At 38.4% G+C, this 27,430-nt stretch overlaps 1 protein-coding gene across 36 annotated transcripts in view; it reads left to right on the top strand.

Annotated features, from left to right (window-relative positions):
• Positions 1 to 2,042: 2,042 nt before the first annotated feature.
• LOC127412494 (calcium/calmodulin-dependent protein kinase type II subunit gamma-like) overlaps positions 2,043 to 27,430 on the top strand; it is a 92,210-nt gene continuing 66,822 nt past the window's right edge. For 13 of the 36 annotated variants that reach the window (XM_051648922.1, XM_051648912.1, XM_051648921.1 and 10 more), the window contains exons 1-2: positions 2,044 to 2,267; positions 4,925 to 5,019. In XM_051648922.1, coding sequence (XP_051504882.1) covers positions 2,203 to 2,267; positions 4,925 to 5,019 — 160 coding nt within the window. In that variant the 5' untranslated portion in view covers positions 2,044 to 2,202. Of the gene's footprint in view, positions 2,268 to 4,924; positions 5,020 to 27,430 lie in introns of all 36 variants that reach the window. The other 23 variants (XM_051648929.1, XM_051648927.1, XM_051648918.1 and 20 more) reach the window with 4 other exon arrangements.

Genomic DNA, 27,430 nt, shown 5'->3' with positions numbered 1-27,430 from the left:
CAAATATAAGCCTAAAAAGATTTTTGCATCCCTAATATCTATCACAAATGGATCTACAAAATGCCAAGAAAGTGTAAAGTTTTCAAAATATTTTCAAGATAATTAGAAAAGAATAGAATAAAATATATTTTTCATATATCAAAGAGATAATGCAACAAATCAGGACAAATCTAGAACAGGATTCATTACTTTCACACTGAAATTTCCTGAGACGCAACTGGCTGTCAAACACATTGAGCTACATATAACACATAAGATACACGTATGTGTTTTCTCTGGCAATTTTTGAGTCAAAATAGATGCACAACTTATATTATTTCAGTAGTACACCCTAATGACAATAGTCATATCATACTGTTCATGTGTTACACTTGCTATAGTTTAACTTCCACGTTGTTTCTTCATCAAACAGCAATGTCAAATGCAAATCAAGTCAATCACTGAAAAAAAAAGCACCACCTTGAGTAGGAAATAACATGTAAAATATGTATGTGTACATACATAAGGGATACAGAGAATTCACCATTATTGCACAGAAAATCAACGTAATATAGTAGTCATTTATATAGTAGTTATTTGTCTTGTAATTAACAAAGAAATAAATATCGTGATAGCTTATATAAGATATAAAATACTAATAAAAATATAATTTATGGAAGTGCAAAAAAAAAAATTGTGTAACACAAAAACTGCCTTATATAGATATAAAAAATAAAATATATATATATATATATATATATAATTTATGGAAATGCACAAAAAAAAAAACTATTACACACCTAGGGTCTCTAATGACCCTTGACACTTTTGGTACTTAAGCCATAATAATATATATATATAGGTGTGTAATAGCGTCAGTATTTTCTTTCTTTTTTTTTTTTTTTTTTTTTTACAATTCCATAATATATATATATATAAGGCAGTTTTTGTCTTACACTATTTATAAGAGAAAGATTGAAGAATACTAAAGAGGTGTAGACACAACTCCAAAAAATGGATGAGGTACAGGGGGTGGAATGAGGTCCCGGGTTACTAAAGACCTGAGGTAGTAGTGAAGAATAATCTTTTCTTAATATTTATTAAATAATAAACAGTAAAACAATTTGCTTTTAAAATATGATTAATCTTTGAAAAAACTTTTGTTTACCAAATCAAAGTCATATGGTGTAAAAAAATAAATCGGAGAGTACCCCTTTAAATCCTCATGACTGTGTGTAAAGTTTTTTTTTTTTAAATATAAGGTATTTTGACATTTTGTTCTGGTAATATGGAGTAACCATGATAAAAATCCCTGATATTCTTGACTTTTTACCTCGAAATATGACTAAAAATATGTTCGAAATCCTTTTCGAAATGAATGATTATTTTATGTACACTTGTATTCAAGGTGCAAGGAAAGTTGTTCAATACCTTTTTACTTGATTTTTTTTTTTTTTTTTTTAGAAAATACTATCAAAAGTTTTTCAAAAAAATTTGAAACCAGCATGGACAAAAAGATTACATTTCTATGAATTTGACACAAATGTTTCTAAGGATTCCATAAAGAATTCAAAAGATTTCTCATTTTTATCACCTCAGACAACCTCAATTGCCGATGAAAAACAATTGTCAATATTAAGCTTTAACTTTCAGTTTCTTCCAGGAAGTAAGTCTTTCTGGATTGGCCACACTGTAATTAAAATGTCTTTAGTTTCTCAATCCTTCAGACTGCGATTAACATTTCTGATTGTGATGTTATCCTGCAAGAACAGAACGAGCACTGACAAGTAAAAAACACTCAAGTAATGCAGAATGCTAATGAAGTGCTATTTATCCAGCTGAATATCAAATATTTGATTGTTATTATTAGACCTCTATGATTAAGCTTTCAGTCAATTATGTGCCAAATAAAGACCAATTCAGCACCCGATAGACACTGCTAGCACGGCGAGACAAAACTACAACCCCTTATAATCAACGCTCAAACTGTATATGGGCTGTCACTGTCATCTCCTTCCTCGACGTCGACGGAGAAAATCTCGCGTGGCTGGCTGTTTTCTCTCCCCACCTCCACCGACACACACCACCACTTACCAGCAGCACCTCTCTCTTCCTTCTCCGCTCTCTGTCTCCCTTTCCTTTTGAGTGAGCGCGAGATCTCCCGAAACCCGAGTGAGGCGGTCCCGGGGACACCAGAGAGGCGATATCCTTCTCAAGCACAACATGGCTACAATTGTAACCTCCACCAGGTTTACAGACGAATATCAGCTGTACGAAGAGCTCGGAAAGTAAGCGACCGCACCGCTGCATTTACGCGCTGCACACATTCTCTCTCTCTTTCTCCACTCACTGCATTGTGTCGAATCGTGTTGCCTGTGTCTAGTTCAGTGTGTTAAACAACGGCATACACACAGAGAGACATATAGGTTTAAAAAACCAGCGCAACCCACCCGATTTAGTCGGTGTGAAAAATGTGTTGTCGTTACCTCTTATGTTCTCGACGCTCGTTTCTTTGTTAATCTTTAGATGCGTTTCTTAACATCTTGCTCGCGCGCTACAGGGTGCTTTCAAAGCCTTTCGTGTCGTCATGATGCAACATGCTATACTTTACCGTCACTTTATCGATAAATCTAGCCGTTAAAGGACATTTGTTAGAAAGGGAAACCCTTGAGATGGTGGCGTTTAAGCTTTGTGATCTCCACCCGTGTGTGTTTTTTATGCACAACCAAACTTTTATAGCATATATGTAGCAATATGACTGATGATGACTGCTGCCACGCAGGATGAAAGGCTTTGCTGCAGACTTGTGTAACCATAGACGTGCCACACGAACGGGGAAATGTGGCTGTTGCTGCGTTTTTAGCATCATATGTCACCGTCATTGGGTGGTCGGTTACATTTGTTGACAACATTAATAAGAAATGAAGGAAGTGAACATGCTGCAGTAGTTGTCGCCTTAATTCCGTTTTGGTTGTGAAATGGAAAGTTTGACGTGACGTTAGACGTGTCACTACGATGTGACGGGCGTTTTACTGACAGTTTGTTGTTAAAGCTGTTGTAATTGTTGAACTCTCATTTTTCTGGAATTCCACTAATACCTAACAGATTTCACTTAAATAGGTGTCCTGAGAGATTTAATTTCCTGAGTAAACACCTGTTAACCTGTAAACATCTGTGTAAACCAGGGGTCTTCAACCATTTTCAGGCCAAGGACCCCTTTGTGGGTAGAGAGACGGAGCCTGGACCCCCGTTACATATTGTATAAAATTGAGTGTTGTGTTTTATGCCTATAAAAACATGTATGGTGCTACAGTACCAATTTATTGTATGTACATACTTCATGATGTTTACATTGCAAAGCCATTGAAATAACCATTAAATGATGCCCTGCTGAAAGAGCAGCTAAAACCAGCATAAGCTGGTTGGCTGGTTTTAGCTGGTCGCCCAGCCTGGCCATACAGTAGCTGGTCAGGCTGGTTTTAAAGGGGTTTTGAACACTTTTCGTCTGGTCATGCTGATCTTAGCTGGAGGGTGGTCTTAGTTGGTCAGGCTGGTCTTAGCTGGTCAGGGTGGTCTTGGCTGGTCAGCCTGGCCAAGCTGGTTTAAGCTGGAAGGCTAGCTGGTCTCCCAGCCTGACCAGCTAAAAAGTGTTCAAACCCCCTCTGAAACCAGTTAGAGCTTAGGCTAGTTTTAGCTGGTCTTTTAAGCAGGGCAGCAGGGGTTTGCAACAATTTAGCATGAAGTGACATTTTTAATTTCCACTGTTAATCCCTGTGCCAAATCTCCTCCAAAAAGAAAGAAAAAGACAGATAGATAGACAGTCAAACAGACAGAAAGAAAAACAGACAGACCCTGTCCATGCAGAATAAAACAACTTTTATAAGGTTACTAAAATGGAGCATTCATCTCATGTGAGTGATCGATTTTATACATATATTTCCAAATTACTGTTCATTTCATTGAGTAAAAATTTGTAATGAGGAAACAATGAGTCACCATCTTGTATGTGTGGAATGTTAAGAACCGTGTATGCCAGCTTGATAATCTCAGCGGTAACTATTTATTTACAACAGGCAAGTAAGCTATTGTTCTGAAAGCAAAAAGCAACTAATAATAATAAAAAAAAACTGTAGGCTGTCACTGCTCAACCACACAGCATGACCAACGCAAAACAGACGTGTTTTACCTCCACTGCAGCACTGCAGAACCTGATGTGTGTCGTGCATTGAGTGGCTCGTGATGAGCAGTGGTCGTGTCTCGTGTGAAGGGTTTATCCGGGCTGCGCGCTTCAACTGACTAGCGCTGTTTAGTCACACTTTAAGGTTTGGCATGCAGCTGCGAAGGACTTCAACCTGTGGATAGACAAAAATTCATACTTCTCTCTCTCACTGTCGCTCACGTGTGAGTGACTGATTTACAAATGCCAATGGTGGATCAAGCAATAATTTGCGGACCCCATGCGGTACCACAGCGGACCCCCTGTTGAAGACCCTTGGTGTAAACATCTGACCGTGGCCCGCACATGTAAGCCAATCAGAAAACTTGGTGGTGGTTTTCTGCCAATGGCATAAGTTTGGGGCGGGGCAACGTGTGGGGAGTGTTTAGGAAACCTGTTTAGATTTTTTTACTTGTAATTCCGTTTGTTGCTGCTAGCAGTGCAGATTTTATTTAATTTTTTGCAGTAGGCTATTCATGATTGCTGGCTCCATTTACTCAGTGATAAAGTTGCCATCATTTGGGAAACATTGGCCTTTTTGTAAATAATAATTTTGAAGAATGTTGGAGTGCAATGCATTTAATGCTAAATGTTCAGAGCAAGTGCTATGTCGTTTTTTTTTTTTTTTGTCTAATTGGCTTCATGTGGGATGTTAGGATTATGAGACATTTTTTACTCATTGAATCCCAGACTTTTTTTCATGTGTTGACTTGCATTTCTTTTAAACAGGGGTGCCTTCTCTGTTGTTCGGCGATGTGTAAAGAAATCAACCGGCCAGGAATATGCTGCTAAGATCATCAACACAAAAAAGTTGTCAGCGAGAGGTAAGGTGCTCCATTTTACTATTCCATTGGTTAGGTTGGTGCATTTGACCTGCCCTAATGTCTTCCTAGTATATACAATTTTCTGTTTGTGTCAACACTTGTGCCATCATTCTTAAAGTAACTAAATCTACGTATTTTGTTACATTTAAAAGGTATTTAAAAAACATTAAATAATGCACTTTCTCTTACTCTAACTCCATGCCTTTTTGAAGAGCTGTATGTTGTCACTTTTTAGTATGTAGGATAGGATATGGGCGGTATGACCAAAATCTTCAGACTTAAAATTCTTATTGGCTGAGCCATATTCAAAGCAGTTATAAAATAGCTTAAATACAGTCTGTAATTTTGCATTACTCCATGCTTCTTTGCTGCTCTTACATGTAAATGATGTTAAGCAGTCCAGACCCCTGATTGCTGCACAATTGCATCTACCGTGGTATAAATGTTAAAGAAAAATCTCTACCGACTCTTTGATGTATTCTTTCTTTATCTCGCTTGAGTCACAACTCACTGTCAGTGATCATCAGTGCTAATTATGCTGTTAGCGAAGATTTCCGGGATATTTGAGCCCCAGACATTATATCTGTTTTATCACAAACAAGAGCAGAAGACTCCGGGAATGGAGACACTGTGTTAGTGGTAAGACAATTTGAGGCCGATACTGATATTTTAACACTGCAATCGGCCAATACCAATCCGATCACAGATTTTTCTTTTTAAAGTGCCTTTTGTCACACTTTTGAAAGTTATATTCTGCAGTTGTATGTTAATGGCCCATACTGTTAAATTACATTCAGTTTCCATTAATTGTGGAATCCTAACATTTATTTGAATTGAAAACAGTAATGAATAGTTCTGTTGTCACTATCAAAGATCATTGTGACATACTGGCAACCAGTAAACACCATGAGAGAATAACACATACAGCAAAGATATGCAAAAATGAGCTAGATATATCCATTACAATCTCCAAAACCAGTCATGAATATTTTTATCGTCTGATTGTCGAGACTTGCGCAACATCATGTATACTGTAGGGTTGCGCAGTATACCGTTACTAAGTCTCGTTAACAAAAAAGTTTATTCGGTACGATATTAAAGTATGCTGCCATCAAAATGTAATGTAATGTGAGAGTTTTGAGATGAAATCAAAGGCTATTTGAAAATAATAAAAATAATCTTGATATGGCCAATTGTGATCATTAAACAGCAGAAGGATATCATTTAATTAAATAATATACAGCCACATGTGCTGTGAGCCACAGAAAGAATGAGAGGCACCTCTGTGCTCTGTCATCTCCTTTACACACACACAGGCGCACGTGCACACACCCAGTACACACGCAGCACACACTACTAATGCTTGATTTTCATCCAGTGTGTCCAATAGTATCCATCTGCAGAGCAGTGTGTATAAACGGCTGTGAACACTCAAATGACCTTTTTCACCGGAGATTTCAGCTCACGAGTCACGGGAAGCTTGAAATAATGAACTGTTTAAAAACAGGAAGAACTTCAGAGGTCTTTTAAAATAAGTCTCACTGAAATAAGTGCTTTATTTAACTGGATGCGTGAAATTGAAGAGATTATGACAGAAAAATATTACAACTGTATAAAAGTGTAATATTCAAAGTAGTAGCAATGATACTCATAATAACAATAATATAATATTTAATGGTTATTATTAGTATTATTATTATCTGTAAGCAATATCACATAAGCTGAATAACAGCATGTTGATGTTCAGCCATCGCAGCCTCAGGTAAACAGATTGTTTTCATTTAATGTTTTCATTAATACTGTAAAGCCCTTTTTTTGTTTTTTTAACAAAAATAATTATTTATAAATTATTATATTTTCATTTGATCAAAGCTGTACAGTATGTATCTGATTAAACACAATTTGATCATAACATTTAATTAAAATATTTAACATGGAATCCAGAGAAATAAAACCAGAAAAGGCATAATTTGTATCTATAAGACTTTATGCAAAAAAAAAATGTTTCAGTAATTTTCTGTGTAATTTAACAAACAATCTGAGTTTTTTATTTTTTATTTGTTGCTTAAGTATCGTGTTAGTATTGATACCGAGGTACCAGGGCTGGTATCGTACCGAAGCCAAAATTTTGGGATCGGAGCAACCCTAGTATACTCAGATTTGTATTTGCATGTTTATTTGTTGTTTAATTCATAACTCTTGAAAATGGACACATTACAATTCAGACACATGTAATTCATACACATTTTTAAAACAAACCGGCATATTCATCAAATTAGTGAATGCTCAGAATTGCCGACAACTCACCCTTTATTGGTCGCAATGTCATGCTTTGATGGCTGAGCAGGCTCTCATTCTTTAGGGTAGCAGTGTATGTGTGATTTTGTCCATGATGCAATAAAAAAAAAAGATCTGCCCTGAATCTAGGCACAATCGGCTGTTTGACGATCACAGGTTTAAGATGAAGATTGGCTGATTTAGATTGGTGGCCAATCGATCTGTGCACCCCTACTCTGTGTCCCTGTCCTGTACATGATAGGAGCAGGTTGGGCTATCTTGGGTTGAACTGAATCAAAAGGATTTTAATTAAATGTCTTTTGGATGATCAGCTAGGGTTCGTGAATGCTTGGAGGTGATGGCAATGTTAATGAAATCACATTAATTAATTTTCAATTTTTTTACATTAACCAAAGTCCAGTAACAGCTACAACTATGCACATGTGGCAAAATGGGGCCTTATTTTGTGATTTGTTATGGTGGCTTTTTGAGTGGTGGTTAAAAGGGGGTGGCAATTTGTGTCCACACTGTATATGGTGACTTAAAGTCTGGGGCAGCAACAGTGGTCAACAATGTATTGAGAGAATTAGAGAGTGTAAGCAGAGGATGCATTCTTGTGTTAAAAAGCAGGTAGAAGGAAGTTCAATTTTTTTACTTTTATTAACTTTACACTAAGTTTTAAAAATACTTAAAAAACAGCAAGGCTCAGAGCAACGGACCAGTTTCTTACTGGTCCAATTCAAAAGAGCCCACCACCAAGTCTCTATGATGTCTTGGTCCCTGGATTTGACTAAAGTCCTTCCATGTAAGTAAAGGGATTTTTCAGCCAATTTATCGCTAACTGGACAAAAATTGTAATTCGAATTGCTAAGAAAAGTACTTACACTTCTGTCCTCAACAAGCTGCATGATTTGAGTTATCATTCATGTCCATAGCACAAACTGTACAGGATGAGCTACGCGGCAATGTCTTGGGGTTAGAGATTTGTTCATATATAACCTTAAGGATGAGCAGTAGCAAGAGTGAAGCTTGCCTTAGCAAGCCCCAGTAATTACACGCCACATACAGAGTTTCCAGCCGCTTATTATCTCTCATTAAGCATTCTCTTTTTTTTCCAGTCAAACAGTCCATCAAACAACCATATTTTTCCTGAAAGGCATCTGGTGTCTTAATGCACTTAATGAAGTTTTGACTGCCTTTGGGGAAGTTTCAGCATATGAACTATAAGATCTAACATAAACATTTTTTATGTTTATAAGGTCTAACATTTTTCCTCTAGTTTTGCAAAACTCTTTTGCCCTTTGTTGCCATTTTTAGGTGAGACGGTGTGAATGCATGTGGAGTGTGGATGTATTGAAAAGGCCAGAGCTGGAGAATTGATTGTTCTGTCCATAGACCTTCAAGCTAAATTAAAACAGACCCCGTTCTCTTTGTGGGTGTGCGTGTGTGCATTTGTGTGTACACTGCAGTCCCCAAGGGTGGCCAGTAAACAGCAGATTTATTTAAAAGATCCTTGGACAAAAAACAAAAGATAATTAGATCAGCACAGTTTGGCGTCTCTCATAGGCTTCCTTTAAAGTAACCTGGCAACTGTTTTTCTTCAAACTCTTCATCATGCTGGCTGGCACTGCATTAAAAAGCAACAGTGCTATTCATTTTGGTGGGGCCCACACAAGTGCCAAAGCCCCCTCCCGCTAAATCTCCCCAATCTCTTGGCCTTTATTGAAGTCCAGAGACATCTCTTGACATGCCAACCTCTTAACAGACATGTATTAAGCTATTATCATCTCTGTGCCATCATTTGCTCTGTCATCTTTCAAAGGCCGGGACAGTCTGCAGTTACTCATTCTAACAATTTTTTATACCTCATAGTATTTAGAGCAACTGCATAGGCCCAAGGGTTTGGTTTCTAATAGGGATGGGCACGAGTACTTGAGGACTCGGGTACTCGGACGTGGCAGTAATGATCGATCATGAAAACGATGATCGATAGTGATCACGCATGATGTGACTTTTCACTTAATTTGAAATCCAGTGTCAATTACCTGACAACTAAACACAAACGTGTCAAAGATGGAGCTTATTTTTAATTTTGAGATTGATTAAGTTGTGACTTTGAGGGGTACATTGATTATCAGAGACTTCTCATGGCAAAAAAATCTGATACGACGCTGCAATGCTATCGTTACAATAATCAAAACAAAGAGAGTGTAATTAACCATGTTTTGAACACCTGTCTCTGCAAAATGTTTGCTAAACACGTTTTATTATCATTTAATGTAAGAACTTTGACTCATTAATGGATATTTAATAAAAGTGAATGATTGTCACTGACTAAACCTCCCCGCCCTGCATGACGTAACGCACACCTGCATCTCGACGAAATGAATGATGATTTCCGCTCGAGATTCCAAGTTAGATATCCGATATAAAGTGTCATTCCGTTGCACTTTCCTCAGTTGAAAGGTGGAAATTCAGACTCTCTGAGTTGAATGGAAAGCTTCATGAATCACAGCAACAACAATAGCATCGTGGCTTTCCTCACAAGAGCGAACATTTGGGGACACACACACACACACACACACTTGCACATACACACCAGGCGCGTGTGGCAGTGTACAGCAGGAGAGTGTTTCAAACAGCTAGACAGAGCGCAGTTAAATGGAACACAATGCAGCATCTTCAAAACTGAACTTCAACTTAACACGCTTGTTAAAACGCAATGGATATGGCATCTCCTGTTATTTGAAAATAGACGGTTCAGACAGTCACTAAAAAACTGGTACGCACTTACTAAGATTACTACAGTAACCTGAAGGAAGAACAGACAGACGCATGTTGTGCACATTTTTTCAGAGTTGGGCAGTGAATCTTAACATAATGACAAAATATGATGCATTATATTTTGATTATGCAATCTTTTGTACATTTTGAAACCGATTATTTTATAACAGCCTATAATAATGGATAGACGATACACTGGAACAACAAGACGCAATGCAGCAGCCATAGACGTTTGTCAGACATGTTATTATATATACAGTTATGAACATGTAATTGCCCCTTGAGTACTCGACGAGTACTTGAGTAATTAATCCGAGTACTCGAGTAGACAAAATGACCAAAATGCCCATCCCTAGTTTCTAAACGTCTTCTGAATTTGGGTGGTTTCATGCTCTACAGCCATTAATTTAACGCACAAAAAACCACATTGTGGTTGAACCCAAATTTAATGTATTCAGGGTAGTATTTACTTTTACTTTGCATAGTTTTCTTCATGGCTTTCCAGAATGAGGGCATGTCACGCAACCTGTTGGCATCATCCTGAGAGATTGTTATTCTTCTGTAATGAATAAACAATCAGACTGTATGTTCTAAATATTCGGAGTTGTTCATTATTAAATGTATTTTCGAATGCAATTTAATTGCACATTGTCTGATTTATTTGAATGTGGGGCTTTTACTTCTTTAGTTTCTGCTTTGCATAAGGTTCAGATTAATCCAATGAAATGTAAAGGCAAATTGTATGTAATTGTAGAGCCTAAGAACAAATAATGTGATCTAATCTCTGGTTACTCTGATCTTACATCCTGATCTCTCGTATTTGCTGTGGCATAGCTTAACTGTTTCTTATGTAACATATTTTTTATACAGTTCTATGACCATGTATGGTTTTGCTGTCCTAAACATTCTTACGTTAGCATGCTTGTCTTTCTGTCTGTGTCATGGTAGTCAGTGGTGCGATCCAGGGCTGCGTGGAGCCTGTGGCTGAGACACAGGCATTGCGAGCAAGCAGTATGTGACTGGGTGCTGGTGATGTCAGAAAGCACGTGAAACACTGCTGAATAATTGAGGAGCACAGCCTGCAGTGGATCTAAATGGAATAAGGGGCTAGGACCCTCTCCGTATATCACCACTTTCTTCCTCTACACATCTCTCTTTCCCTCTCTGGCCTCTCTCAGATCAGCTGCAGCATCACAGCCCTCCCGTATTATAAGGGCTCTGGAATGCTCGCTGCTCTCTGGAGGCTGACTGGCAGAGGCACGATAAACGTAACAGCGCTGCTGTGGTGAATCTTTAATGGAACAAACTGTAAATTTTTTATGAACCCAAGCCAAATGGTGTTTGTGTGCACAAATGGGGAAACAGAGAGAGGTTGATGACAGAGTGTGCATTGGGGCATATTTAAAAGAAAGACAGAATTGCGTTCATGTATATTATTATTATTGTGCATGTCTGTGTGTATGTACCAGTGGAGGGAGAGATGGTGGTGTACTTGTAATTTTTGTCCATTTGTAAGTTAAGCTTGCATGCATGTGTACAATTTGTATATGGTCCCTATTGTAGGCAAAACATTTTTATAATTCAAAGCAGCATGCCATTGTGCCAACAGCATAAGCTTCCATTCTCTCTTCTCTGGGTAAAGCATCAGCACCAGACACTCTGGACACTAGTGAGCAGGGCTCCAGTCAAAAAATAAATACAATCATTATGGAGCCATGGGCTCCTAAACTGAAACATTAAGGGGCCAAATGACTGTTTTAGTAGCCAAATTACAGAATTGCTCAATGTAGATGGTTGTTCAGAAGTAAGATTGAAAGCTGAAGAGATGACCGCTAATAATATATATGTATAAACATAAAATGTGTTAAGTTTTTTAGTCTTCCCTTACTGTGAGGACTTTTAATTATAAACAAGCCCTAAATACACCAGGGTCTCTTATTTGGAAATGTCTACACTCCCAGCTGCTCTCTCTCAAATAGATAAAGGAAACAAAATATGCACTGTTACAATTCTTTACAATATATAACAAAATAAACACTACAAAGTGAAAAATTTCATATAAAAAAAAAAATCAACAGTAGATCGCATAACGATCCCCTAATCCGGTAGTCAGTTGTGAACTCACTGATGGCTGATTCACTCAAACTGCTAACCTGAGCTCTTTAAAGCCCCATACACACATGTAGCAACTTCCAGCGACAAAGCGACCTCATCTCATTTATTGTCAATGAGAGCTGGTGACTTCCGGCGACACGAGCGACAGCGACCTCTGGTGACTAGATGCGGGTGTGGCGAGCGATGCGACAAAGTTGACAAAAGTTTAACTTTATGTAAATGAGGAGTGACTTTCAGGAGCGACAACCAGTAGTAGTGAAGATGGTGTCAGTGCAGCTTACGTCATCCGTCTCCTTTGAGATAATGGAGTCGAGTGCAGGTAAGACAGAGGAGAAGTTTCTGTGAGCGTTTTCACTGTTCTATATGATTGGTCCGTAACCACAGATATAATAAAAAATTATGTGTGGAATAGAAATTGTTGGGAGTCTGAGTGAGTTTGATATGATTGTTCATCTGATAAATGATATGATGCAGGGAGCACTGCTGCAGTTCATATAAAAACACTCTCCACAGCAGAATGTTAATTTTTTTTTTTAGGGAAATTGTAGTTTTACCTACAAAATGCCTAATCTTTGATCGTATTTTCAAAAATAGGTGCAGCTGGGGGCCTGGGTAGCTCAGCGAGTATTGACGCTGACTGCCAACCCTGGGGTCGCAAGTTCGAATCCAGGGTGTGCTGAGTGACTCCAACCAGGTCTCCTAAGCAACCAAATTGGCCCAGTTGCTAGGGAGGGTAGAGTCACACAGGGTAACCTCCTTGTGGTCGTGATTAATGGTTCTCGCTCTCGATGGGGCGCATGGTAATTTGTGCGTGGATCGCGGAGAGTAGCATGAGCCTCCACATGCTGGGAGTCTCCGCGGTGTCATGCACAATGAGCCACGTGATAAGATGCGTGGATTGACTGTCTCAGAAGCGGAAGCAGCTGAGACTTGTCCTCCGCCACCCGGATTGATGTGAGTAACCGCGCCACCACGAGGACCTATTAAGTAGTGGGAATTGGGCATTCCAAATTGGGAAAAAAGGGGATAAAATGTTTTTAAAAGTAAATAAATAAATAGGTGCAGTCCACCAATAACGTTAGAGCGACAGCAGTAGGAATGCCCACTAGCGACATCAAGCGATAAAGTCACTGCATGTGTGTACGGGGCTTAATTCACCGCCTGCTTTTGTCACGGACTGACAGTAGCGCAGAATTCGTGAGTCAGAGGGACATAGTTTTGATCCTGGCTGATATGATGCATGTTTCAGAGGAAGATCTGTGAGCACTACACAGGAATATTAATGATGTTTGTGTACATTTTCTAGTGATTATGGCAGCAGTAGTTGTAGCCAACTCAATTGTGTGTGTACTTGTGTGTGTTGTGGGACAAGTAGCAACAAAGTACTGACACTGTAGGCTTTATTTGCATTTATTTGAACTGTCGGTTGCTTGACAGATAAACAAATGTTTTAAAAATAGAGTATAAGATGGCAACACCATAAGTCATGTTAATTTATTAAAACTGTAATGGTCCCAAAACAGGGTTAATTTTATTTATGTTAAATATAATGTCCTATTTTATATTATTTTGATTTTGGGATGAAATATGACCCGGACATGTCATTGACTTCACCCAAGTCATCTCTTCAAAAGTCCATTACAAATGCAGTCCTTATGTATATATTTTTTAATATCTAAGTTTGTTTGTAATTCTACAGAAACAGGTGCTCTTAAAATTCTAACATCTCTGTATAATCTGTATTATGAGTCCTCTCACATGTTTTGTGGATTTTTCATGAAATTGTGAGGAATATTGGTGGCCACTAACAGTAGATCAGTTGAGTTCAGATGTTAGGGATTTTTAATCAAATGAATTAACATCATAATTCTCTGCATCTACCACCAACCAGTAATGAGCCACTTGTATTGCACATTTAAAATCAACACAAAAGCCCACTTTCCTCCTCCATATAGCCAAAACACAGGCCTGTAGTCCTATTTATACATAACTTTCTGTTCATTTTTTAACCTACGAGTGTTGTGCTATATTTTGAAAGGACCATAATGTAATGCATATGACTGTACCATGTGGCACTCTGTGCAAACATTGACACAGATAAACACCATTACTCAGATGGCTGACTCATTGTTTGCTTGGCCCTGCATCATTTATTCATAATCTAGGCTAGAATCACCACTTCTGAGCTGTGATGATGGTGAGCCAAAAGAGCAAGTGAAAGCTGGCCTATGTGTCTGGAGTAATTCTTCACTCACCTGAGAATGAGAGCAAACGGGCATTAAATAAATTTAGTGCCATCCTTCCACTAGATGATATAGTCCTTGACATGTAAACTAATGTTAATAGTTTTCATTTTTGAGTACTGCGTTATGATATGCACAGTAGCTAGGTGAACAGTAAAGACCCGATATACTTTCGGAGAAGTTCTTCTTCATGTAGTGGTTAAAAGACGTTTTAAACAGCCGAGCAATAGTATACTGTTTGCGAACATTTAGACACCTGCCACACCGCTGTGGGTGGCATTTAGAAGTACATTTAAATATGAGGACGCTCCTTACAACCTAACATTAAAATGTGTTATCAATGACTTTATTCCTCATTCTATGAGTAGAATTCACACGAGGTCAGTAAAAGAAGTTGTTTTAACCACTTTAACTACACATGATTTTTAAGTAATATATATGCAGTAGAAATGTTTTTCATTTGTCTTGTTTACGTTCTCAATTCATGACGCTAATGTGCTAACACGCTATACGCGGCCATAATATGCGCCAGTTACACTCTGTTAATGTAATGTTAATGTAATTTCTTTAATGTAATTTGACTGATTTTGACTGACTGAACAACGTAAACAGAATTAGATGTCAGCCGCTCTAGGTCTCACCTACCGATGACGTGGACCAGTGGCAGTAAGAAGGTGTTTAGCAGCCGGTAAGAATTGTTTGAGCTGCTACAAACCACCAAAACGAATGCAAAAACAACTTTTTGGCCAGATTTTGTTCGAAATGACGTCACACCCATTCGTTCTTTGATTTCATATGAAGTATATCGGGGCCTTAATAGATATTTTGGTAGACTGGAATGCTGCAGTGACTTATCAACATCCAGGACATTATGCTATCGTTGGCAGTTGACCAAGTATACTTGTCTTTAATTTTAGCCCCTTTTCTCCCAATTTGGAATGCCCAATTCCCACTACTTAGTAGGTCCTCGTGGTGGCGCGGTTACTCACCTCAATCCGAGTGGCAGAGGACAAGTCTCAGTTGCCTCTGCTTCTGAGACAGTCAATCCGCGCATCTTATCACGTGGCTCGCTGTGCATGACACGGCGGAGACTCCACATGTGGAGGCTCATGCTACTCTCCTCGATCCATGCACAACTTACCACATGCCCCATTGAAAGCGAGAACCACTAATCGCGACCACAAGGAGGTTACCCCATGTGACTGTACCCTCCCTAGCAACCGGGCCAGTTTGGTTGCTTAGGAGACCTGGCTGGAGTCATTCAGCACTCCCTGGATTCAAACTCGTGACTCCAGGGGTGAATCTTTTCCTTTCTTAAAGAACTATGTTAGTCACATAAGCACAAGTTGTTATGTTATAATATTGTTGTAAGTTTTCATTGTCACTTGTATGATGAAGGATTGGTTTGTGTACTGATTTTATAGAGTAGAACATCTACCATGATTCCTGAAAAGCACACAGAAACACTGTACATTAATGCTGCATGTGATGGGGATGATGGCAAGGCCATCCTTATCTCGTTTTCTTTGTCTTTTTCAAGCAATGGTCATAGAGATTTGTCCTACCTGCTTGGTTTTAACTGCTGCGTGGAATCCTCAGGCATCTAAAGCGCATAACAGGATAATCCCTGACGGATCGGGGGGAGACGCAGTGGCACCCTCCTCTTAGCAGATGGCCTGGTGCAGGGCAGAGTCACATCTTAAGCTCAGACTCTTACACACAAGCACGTCAACGTACAAACACGAATGCCCTTCGCTTGACAACTAACAACTATGCTTACTCTCTCTGTCTAGTGCATTGAGCTAATGGGAAAGTTTTGAGTTTGCATGCTTTGTAAACATTGTTTTCATTATCCTAGGTTTGGATGTATTGGTTTTTTGCACATAGCTACCAAATGAGGAAATGACTGCAAAAAGCCTTTCAAGTGGTTTTTGCAATACTGGGATGTGTTTGTGTTTTCTTTTTTCAGTTGCATTTTTCACAATACTATTTTGAGAACAATTAGACTTACTACCACTCAGAGTAAGTGTGTGGGAAAATGAAACATAATGTGACATTAGAACAACAAACACTCAATTATTTCTATTTGACCATAATGTAAGCTCAGAATATCTATAACCTAAGTTTTAAATTAAATCTTTTTGAATTGCAATACATGAAACATAAAGATCATAGACACACTGAGTACATTTACATGCACACCAATACGATAACTACCAAAAATCTGTTTATTCCAATGCAAAAAACATGTTTACATGAGACTTGAATTCATCGTATTATTTTCTGCTTTTGGTGTCAAAAACAGACTTGCGCAATAGGGCTGGGAGATATGCAGGAAATATGTTCGTGTTTTTTTCGTTTTTTTTTTCATTATGTTTTTATAAAAAAGATAGCGATAATTAAATTACGTCGTCGAGGGATCAGTGAATATTCTTTCTTTCTTTAATGATTTTTAATGAAATTGCTTTAAAAATTACATTATTGAAATATGAAAAATGTAAACCAAAGATATTTCTAAATACAAATTGCACATCAACAGAAAAAGCTAAATAAAGCTGTTTACATGCAACAAATATGGGTAATGGGCAAAAATCTACATGTGTCAGTCAGTTTATGCTTTAACCATTTATGACCTTAACCTGATAAGAGAAAATCCTTTATGGCATTTACATGACCACACACATCAGTGTACGATCATGCATGTAAGCACGCTCACTGATTCCCACCCCTAGTGTGGGGGTCATAAAGGCAGTAGTACTCTGTGTAGTTCAAGTCAAGAGGTTGTATACAGACTCATTTCCTCACGCATTGAGAAGCAACAAAAAGGTGTTGCATGCCAGTCGTCAATAATGTCTCTCTCACATAAAATAATAATACTTCGCAACAGTCAGTCAGAGAGGTTACTGAACCAGCAGAAACAGTAAGGATCACACCCCTGGCATGTTCGTGAGAGCATTCTTATTGGGAAATCGTTTGATTTCATCAGTAAGTCAATTCCGTGTGGCAGTTTTACTGTCCTTCGCTGAATGTTTACCTTTATCTTAGTGTCTGAAGTTGCACAAAGCACACATACAGAGCCTTCCTAAAAAATGGGTGATTATCTTTTAGTTGTGATAAGTTTTATGTTTTCTCTCTCTGGGTGGATGAATGGCAGAGTGCGTGCTGGCGACAATGGAATTTGTGTTGATGGTTGAACTGCTCTAACTCCAACTTAAACATTAAAATCAGTCAGTGGAAAGAGTTTTGGACTGAAATCACTAGTATGAGCATGAAGTTGAAAAGTGAAAGTATTTCCTGTGGTTCTGAATGCTTAGAAAGCAGGCAGACTTGTTCGGTCAGGTACTTACTGAATCATCCCCTGAATGCCTACCCCAGGGGGTACGTAAGTAGGTGAAAATAATTTGATCTTGCTTTGTTTATAACCTATAAAACAAAATATATCACTTAAAAAAAAATAATAGGGATTAGGGCTGGGTAAAAATAAAAATGTTCTGATTGTTCATTAACTTCAGTGGAAATGACCCCGATATCGATTCTTAAAATTCCAAGATAGTTTTAGTTAAGCACAGAGATCCATTCAGAGGTGTTGGTGAGGCCAGCAGGGGGTGCTCACCCTGCGGTCTGTTAGGGTCCTAACACCCCATGATAGTGACAGGGACACTATACTGTAAAAAGGCACCGTCCTTCAGATGAGTTGTTAATCCAAGGTCCTGACTCTCTGTGGTCACTAAAAACCCCAGGGCACTTCTCGCAAAAAGTAGGGGTGTAATCCCGGTGTCCTGGCCAAATTCCCCCCATTGGCCCTTATCAAGCATGGCCTCCTAATAATCCCCATCTTTGAATTGGCTATATAACTGTACTCGCAACAGCTGTTGTGTGGTGAGCGTACTGGCGCACTATGGCTGCCGTTGCCGTAGACATCCAGGTGGATGCTGCACACTGGTGGTGGGTGAGGAGAGTCCCCTGTTCACAGTGTAAAGCGCTTTGAGTGTAGTGTCAGAAAAGTGCTATATAAATATAACATTCATTCACTGCATGTTGAGAGTAAAGGTTTGGTTTGACTCATTCCGTTTAATACGTGTCCAAAGACAAGAGCCAATCCATTTTTCATCGACAATGTCTCTTTTAATATCCTTTCTGTTCTTTACAGTCAGTTGCTGATCAAAACAAAAAAGAACCTTTAACCTTTGGTACACATTTTTGGTTTTGTGTCGATGAAGGGTTACTAGGAAGCAGTGGTGTAATAGTGAATGAAGAGGTGGGCATACACATATGTTAAATGTGTAAGAAATATATTTTTTCCATAAAAAAAAAAAAAAATAATAATAATAATTGGGTGTTGTAATATAGTGCCACATGAACTGACAAAATGTTTATCAGGGTAAGTTTCTTGCTGGAATGGTGTACAGTACACTACTAAGAACCTTGGTATGGTAACTTGATGTTAAATATGTATTTAAATTAATAGGTGTCATTAATGTTCCTATGATTAGGATACTATGAAAATTGTTAATATTTTTTAATTACTCTAATTAATAAACTAATACATACATAACATGCAATAAACTGTTGAGCATTGTAGCTAATATGAGTGCAGTAATATTCACGTTAACAAGTTATCTTGTATTACCATATATAGCCTACATAAGAATTAATGGTTATTTGTTTTATTTGTGTACTATAATGTACTTTTCTGTGTGTAGGGAAATTGTTTTCCTACTTAGAAATATAAATTAAAATTATTTGATATCACGAGAATAAGGCACCACTTACAGTAGTAAAAAAAAAAAAAAAGGAAAAAAAGCCACAGTTGTCCAGCATCTGCAAAGAGAATCAAACATTTTTATTTTCACAAAGTTTAATTGCATAAGTTAAATTTAAGTGTGTGTGTGTAGATATATAGATATAGATATATATATAATGTACTGCATTTACATTTAGCAGGGATATAAATTTACAGTGCAAATTATGGTTACTCCAGGGATGCTTGTGCATCAGACTCTGTAAATGTCCCGCCCCTTACTGAAACAGAAAATATGATTGGTTAGCAAATATTCAGTCACATCTGAAATGAACGTTTTGATTCGTGGATCAGATTAGTCTGGCTGTCTGTCTTGCTAGTGCCATTAGTTCCACTCCCACTTCCCGCAGCTCCGTGCGCATTTAGAGAGAATCTCTGTACACTTAAAAAAAATTAATAAATAAAATACAATTCACTCAATGGTGCTGTGGCATCGCGTTTGTAGATTGAAAGTTCCGGGTCAAAAGCCTACTCCTTGTTCTGGCGGCCATACGTATAATCACTTATTTTAGGTGGGTATAGGCAAAATCCTAAGAAGGATAGGTGAGCATACGGCGTATGCCCTAGACTACACTACTACTTGGAAGCCTTATTGATGGTGCTGTGGGGGTACTTGCAGCAAAAAAAAAAGGTTAGGAAACACTGCTCTAAGCTACTTCAGTGGCTCTATGATGAAGCAGGAAGTTCAGCACTTGTTGCATACAGCACCAAAGTCCAATAAGAGGAAAAATAAACAAGTGAGAAAAAGATCGCAATATTTGTTCTGAATCATAAAACATAAAGAATTGCAATATTATTATATCACAATCCAGATATCAATATAATATTGTATTGTCCCTCCTGGTTCCCACTTCTAATCTACTGCCCATCACATTTGTTAAGTGTGTGTGTGTGAGGGAGCAGTTACTAGAGACACTCCCTGCGTCATACTGGCTGCAGCTGTTGCATGTCGCAGGTTTGGGTGCAGTGAGTGTTTGCCGTGGCTCTGCACACATGAGGAGACAGCTTGTTTGACAGATGTGCTGTGTCGGTCTGCAGAGCTGTTAAACTGGGATGAAATTAATTGTCAAAGATTGTGATGCATTTCTGACATCTGTTTTCTGCTGATGAGGAAACAAAGATCCAGTCAGAATAGAAGATAAACACACTTGTTATTTTCAATAACCTCTAGCATCACGTGCTTACAGGAAACCACTTTACAAGTCATGTCTTCAGCTTTTCTGTAGAAGAGTAAGAAAACCTGTATTAATTGTCTTATTTTAAGATATAAGGACTGTACAAATATACATGGATACAATTAATTTGTACATATTAAGGCTGTCAAATTAAAATTAGAAAATCAAATATCAGATAAAAATGAACATTCGAATGCTAAAATGTGCATTCGAATTTTGGATGTGAATTTTCTCAGCCTTGTTTACAGCCCTAGTACAGTTGTATGGCTGCAGATCTGTGACCATATTAAGTTAAAAAAATAAAATTTCTGGCATCATTTACACACCCTCATGTCATTTCAGACCAGTTTGACTTTCTTCCGTGAAATATAAAATATGTTTTGAAGAATGTTTACTCTGCTCTTTTCCATATACCAGAAGCATACGGTGATCAGAGGCAGTCAAGCTCCAAAAAGGACTAAAAAGCTACATAAAAGTTACATGCAACTAATATGCTACATTCCAAGTCTTCTGAAGCCATACATTAGCTCTGTGTGAGGAAGTGACCAAATTTAAGTCAATAAATGAAAATCTTCCCATGCGTCATAACTCTCATTCGCAGTTCCAAATATTCAAACTTGCATATTGTGATTACGAGACATGCAAAAACAGTGTTAAAATGGTAAAACAATGACCACTTCAGGGTAGGGCTGTCGATTATTAAATTTGGCTGACGATTAATTGTCAAACAAATAATTGCATTTATGATGATTAATTGTTTGTTTTAGGGCTATGATGATTAATTGTCATATTTCTTGAGGTGTGCTTTTTTGCTGCATGTGTGCTTCATACACCTTAAGAAGTCATTTTTACATATTTAACTTGAAATATATAAATATAATGATAAAATAGGGATATATGGTTTTCTTTTAAGGTATTAAAAACTTATGAATGACATGAAAAATAATGTTTTAAATATCAAAATATTTCTTAAGTCTCTCTTTTTGGTCAACTTTATTGTTGGTCAATTTTACATTTACAGTGTTGTTTTTTTGAACTCATTTTACATGACATATTTTTATATAAAAAATATATATTTTTTATATACAGTATATTTTACTATATATCATATTTTATTATATTATGCAATAGTAAAATATTTCTGTCCTTATTTCTTCACTTTCACACGTTATTGTAATGCTCTGTTTAAACCCACAAACCCTTATTTGTCATGATGCAAAACTTTTGAGATTTTGTTTCATCATTTCATCTCTCCACAGAAATAGAGCAAACCGGAGCACTTTGCGTCCACTATCACAGTTTATACTTGTTTGTTTATATTTTCGCGGGAGTTTGGCGCAAACCTCTGCTGACAGCGCGTTTAGAAAACGGCGATACAAAATTCTGACCATCTTGGCTTTCCATACTCAAGTGCTTTGATGCGCACGCTGTCAACAGAGGCTTGCGCCAAACTCCCGCGAAAATATGTCTCTCTTTCTGTGGAGTGATGTTAAACTGAATGACACACAATTGTGCCGTTCGTGGCATTTATACAGTATATTCTTTTAAAATTCCCTTATTTTGGCATTAAAATGTGATTGGATGTCCAATAATCGCTGTTATCTCAAATAACCACGATCAGGCGGTTATTTAATAATCGCGACAGACCTAGGCGTATCCCCAGTTGGAAAATCACTAACAGAGCATAGTAATGTCATTGTCAGAAAAAAAATGACATGACCAAATAGCGTACCTTGTTTCCAGCATGTTTATCATTAAACAAAAAACATTGCAGTCTAGCACAGACATCTTTACAAATGAAACAAGACTCAATTTGGCATTTTGCATTTTTGATTCTTGGTGTTAGCATGATAATTCAGTATTGTGAGGCTTTGAAATCTCAAACTTACCCCACCTCTACAGTAGATTGTGGTGTATGTATGTGAGTGAATTGTCATTTGTATATCCTGCTATGTGCATTGATCAGAGTGAATAATTGAGTGAGACAGAGTGAGTGTTTTTGGTAGGCATTTGTATTATTAATAATATCAGTAATTGTTTTCTTCTGTATTTGGCATTGTCCAGTAATTATGAAGTGGAATGCAGGCCTTAAGTGCACACACTCTGTTTGACTTTTCCATTAGCCACTACAGAAAAGCCCGCACACACACATGCCTCTTGAAACAGAGTGAATGATGGAGAGATGAAAGAGAAGTGCTGGAAAGCATATGGATGGAAAGAAAGCTCAATGAGGTGGAAAGAGGAGTCAGGTGAGTGTTACCATGGTGGCAGGAGAGTATACGATGTTATTATAAACTGTGTGCTCTAAGATAGGTGCTCGTCCGTGTCCCCCTTGCTGTCCTGTTTGTAAGTAAATCTCTAAACAGCGGATTAGTGGTGGCGAGGGATCAGACTTAATCTCAGCTCTTTAAGACAGACACCGACCTAGGGTTCCTGGGTAGCTCATTGGTAAAATACGCTGGCTACCACCCCTGGAGTTCGCTAGCTCGCTAGTTCAAATCCCAGGGTGTGCTGAGTGACTCCAACCAGGTCTCCTATGCAACCAAATTGGACCAGTTGCTAGGGAGGGTAGAGTCACATGGGGTTAACTCCTCGTGGTCGCTATAATGTGGTTCCTTCTCGGTGGGGCGCGTGGTGAGTTGAGCGTGGTTGCTGTGGTGGGTGGCGTGAAGCCTCCACACGCGCTATGTCTCTGTGGCAGCGCGCTCAACAAGCCATGTGATAAGATGCGTGGGTTGACTGTCTCAGACACTGAGGCAACTGGGATTCGTCCTCCGCCACCCGGACTGAGGCAAATCACTACGCGACCATGAGGACTCAAAAGCACATTGGGAATTGGGCATTCCAAATTAAAAAAAGAAAAAAAAAAAGAGACCGGCCTGTTTGTCTTTTGCCGTTTGCTTGAGAAGGTTTTATGCTTTTTAGCTCATGTGTGTTTGCTTTGAAGCCATCTATATGTTAGTGTACTCCTGAAAGTTTGCAAAATTAACCTTTTGCAGATATACAGTACTACATTGCCTGCAGAACGTGTTCTAGTGTGGCAGCTGCCGTGGAGTTCAGCTGTCTGTCTGTTTGTAGTTGCAGGCATTCAGTTGGATGAACAGACTGAGACATGGTGGTGCTTTGCTTTCACATACTTGGATATTGCGAGTTGTTTGGTTGTTTATTCTGGCAGTATGAAGGCTTGTTGGTATGAGCCAAAGCATCAAACCCAGATGCTTTCCTGCTGTACTGTAGTGTCTGTCTGACTTAAGTCATTTTATTTGCTCTCTGGCTGTTTGGCACACAGCGCTCTTGTGTGAACGTCACTTACATTGGACTGTGATAAAGTGTTGTAGAGGACTGGATTTCATTAAAAACAACACACAAGATTTTTTTTTAAATCTTCAATTTTACACACATTTTTCACCACATTTCTATTTAACAAACACACACACACACACACACACACACACACACACAGTTCCCCTCAGGCTTTGCTGCTGTTGGAGGACCTGTTTCATTCTGAATCAGCAGCATTAATAAGAAGCGACTGGATCTGGTTCCAAGTAGAATCTGTTTCCCTCTCACTGTCCCTTCCAGCAGTGTCACCCCATCCAAATCACTCTGTTTACCCCAGAGAAAAGACTGTCTTACACCATCTCCATACATGGTGGTAGAAGTTTATGTTAGTAATTAGGGTGGGTGACATGAATATATTATATTATGGAATAATCATTTTTATATCACAGTAATGGTATAAATCACAGCCATGCTTTATTAAATAACCATGATGTTTTTCAAACAATCTAGTGAAACTTTTCAAATGAAAGGTGCTTCATAATTTTCTTTCCCCTATTTTTTTATTTTTTTTTACTTTATCAGTGCAAACCAAAAGATAAGGTTTGGTCATAACAGTTGAAGTCTTGCTTCATTAGTCGCATTTCCACTATCGGGCAAAATGAGGGCATGCTACTGTGTGCCAGGATTAGTTGCATTTCCACTGTCACTTCCTGGGCTTCCTCTGGGTCAACGGCCACGCACCCTTGCCCTCCGAATACCCTTGAGTCAAAGAGTTTTACTCTGAGTCAGGTCAGACATTTAAGCACATATTCATTTCCCAATCTTTCACATCTAGTTACCAGCTTGCCTTAACAGATCAGTGGAGAACAGAGAATCGTCAGTACTTATCAGTAGTTGAAATCAGGGCTCTTCTGAATATTTGGGCTGATGAAAATGTGCAATGACATATCGACTTAATTTACTGAAATGAAGATATGATTAAGTATATTGTCGTCAAACTTGTGTATCCAGTGCACAACGGTACAGGTCCGGGGAAAAAAAATTGCGGACACAGTACAAATTTGTGTTCAATTTGTGGGCTAGCTAGTCTCCAGAGTCTGATACCTCAGCTTGAGTTTCCCTCTTGCTTGTGAAATGTGCGGGGGGTGTGACGTTGTCACAGGGCGGCGTATTAAGGGTGGGTTTTAGGGCAACGCTGTGGGGCTATTGGCCCGATGGTCGGAATGCAGATCGATTTTGTTCTCGCGGCACAAGTCCTGAGGCTTTTGGCCCTGGCTGACCAGTTTATAGCCCTGGCTTACACTAGCCAATAGTGGAAAAGCAGCTACTGGGAAAAAAACAGCTTCACTATGACATTATGTAACATTTGAGTTACAAACAACATACTCAAAACACTAACATTATAAAACTGATCGGGAACATGACATGAAGAAAGTGAGAGAGAGATAGTCAATGAGGGATGGATAATCTCCAGCTCCAGCTGGCCATTGGCTGATAATTTGAGGCAGAATCTTTGTCTCTGGTCAGTGACGTGTGCGTGTTCTGCTGTCGAGATGTGTGGACAGGATATTATATCAGCTCAGCATTACCCTTCTGCCTGAAGTGAGCGTGATATGTCACTAATGAGAAAGAACTTGCTGTGTCATAATTTTCTCTACCATATTTACTATCTGAGAGAAAACTTAAGTACAGGAGTTTATTAGTGATGAGCCAGGGTGATTAATCAGTTGACATTTGACCATTTTGAGATTACTGGTTCTGTGTAAATACTTAGGCTTTTGGTTCTTTGTAAATAAAATGCTGCATTAAAGCTGCTTTGCCATTGTCATGACACTAAGTACGCATCTGTACACTAGAATCAAGACAAGACACACTCTTTACAGTGTAAAAGTGGATTTGTAGGGTTAAATAGATGTAAGAACCAGACCTGTCATAATTCGGTATGCAATTCTAATGATGACAACATCACTGGTTACATTTTGAAACCTGAACATTCTATCAGTTTTAAACAATGGGAGATTTTCTAACTTTGATCTAGTTTACAAAGTTTACAAAAATCTAAAACATAATAAAGTTTTTCTGAATTGCTAAAACACTAAACCCCATTCTCTGAACTAAATGCTCAGTGACCTAAACCCATTTGCCAAATCAATCACTCTTTTGGCAAAAGAGTGATTGATAGTAGTTAGACACCATTTGGAAATCTCATCCACTCTTTTTGCAAAACTCTAAATACATTCTCTCTCTCACTAAAACATTTCGCACTGTGATGCACTTGTGTTGCAAAACGGTAAACACAGGTGGCAAAAGGTTAACACAGCTACAACACAGTTGTCATATTTTACACAAAACGTTCACATTTATTTCTAATGATTTGATCAAACCAATTGTACAAACAACTTGTCTTTTTGGCTGATGTCACATAGGATGTGTGGACTGTTAACTAATAGCCAAGGACATTGATTTAGAGATGAATGTACAAGTTTGGTCAAGATTATGATCAAAGAACATTTAAAATCAGCTGTAAAATCTGACAACAATAGTATCATAAATTGTGCTTCTTTAGCTCAGATCACACTAAAAAGCGCTATTTTTCAGGCTGGTTCAGCTAATGCACTTAGGCATTCTCGAGTTGATTGACAGGTGATTGTCTCTTTTACCTGTAAGGCGGGCCTTCCTTTGCTACATCCTACATGTGACATTCTCCCATTCATTTTAATACCAGTGGTCCGGTTCTGTTAAACTGTCTTTACTTTGTGTGTTTGTATACTTTTGAATTTTCTGACAGTTGAAGTTTGAAAAGTCTTGGTAACATTCTGTCAATGCTTATGGAATTTTTGGAATTTTTGATCATCTGCTGTGCGAAAAACAGTAAGTTCGATCAGTTAAAAAAAGTCCCACTATACCAGAACAGTCTGAAGGTCTGTACCAGGTTTGGCGGATGTAGCTTGAAAGCTCTTTGTCAAACCAACACAATCACTGTTTTCCCCCATGTCTCCTATTGGTTGTACAAACAGAGTCCCGCCTCAAAGTCACACCACTGGTTGAGCTAACGTTCTGTGTCTGGCATTTTAGGTGGCATCGACTTACAAAAGATTTACAGTTGATTCTGCATGTTAAACTGGGATAAGATAAATATTTTTAACATTGGAAAAAATTACACACATCAGCTTTAAAGAAGCCTTGTATAATTAGGCTGATTTCGGGTTCACCTGACCCCGATCAGATGCGTTTCTTGGGGGGGAAGCTTACATAAATCTTGTTCTTGCGTCGTGTACTGCATGTGTGTTTCTGTGCAACTGAAGTTCATCTGATGATGTTGCATCTCTCTTTTACCTGGAGGCCAGCTGGATGTTTAGGTTGCTAAGGCTATGATAAATCCAGCCAATTGGAAAGCTACACACAGCTAACTAACTCGCTTAGAAAAGACCTGATCTTGGCCCAGACACCATGTGCTGATGTATGAGTTAAGATTCACCTGCTGAGAAAAGACCTCCTTTCAACCCCTCGTTCTCTGTACTAAGAGATCCAATCTCTCTACCACATCTATCTAACGTCACGTGAGCCCTGTCCTTTATAGACACTGATCTGCAGGGAATGTGAACACACTGGCTCTTTTATAAAGCCCATCATCTTCAGTGACTTAATATCTGTTTCTGCATGGAGTCAAGTGTATTTTGAATGCAGCTTCCGAAAACAAAGTATTTTATCATATTATATTATAAGTGATAAAG

Source organism: Myxocyprinus asiaticus, chromosome 21, assembly GCF_019703515.2.
Source record: "Myxocyprinus asiaticus isolate MX2 ecotype Aquarium Trade chromosome 21, UBuf_Myxa_2, whole genome shotgun sequence".
Lineage (NCBI taxonomy): Eukaryota > Metazoa > Chordata > Actinopteri > Cypriniformes > Catostomidae > Myxocyprinus > Myxocyprinus asiaticus.
This window is presented reverse-complemented; position numbering and strand designations above follow the sequence as displayed.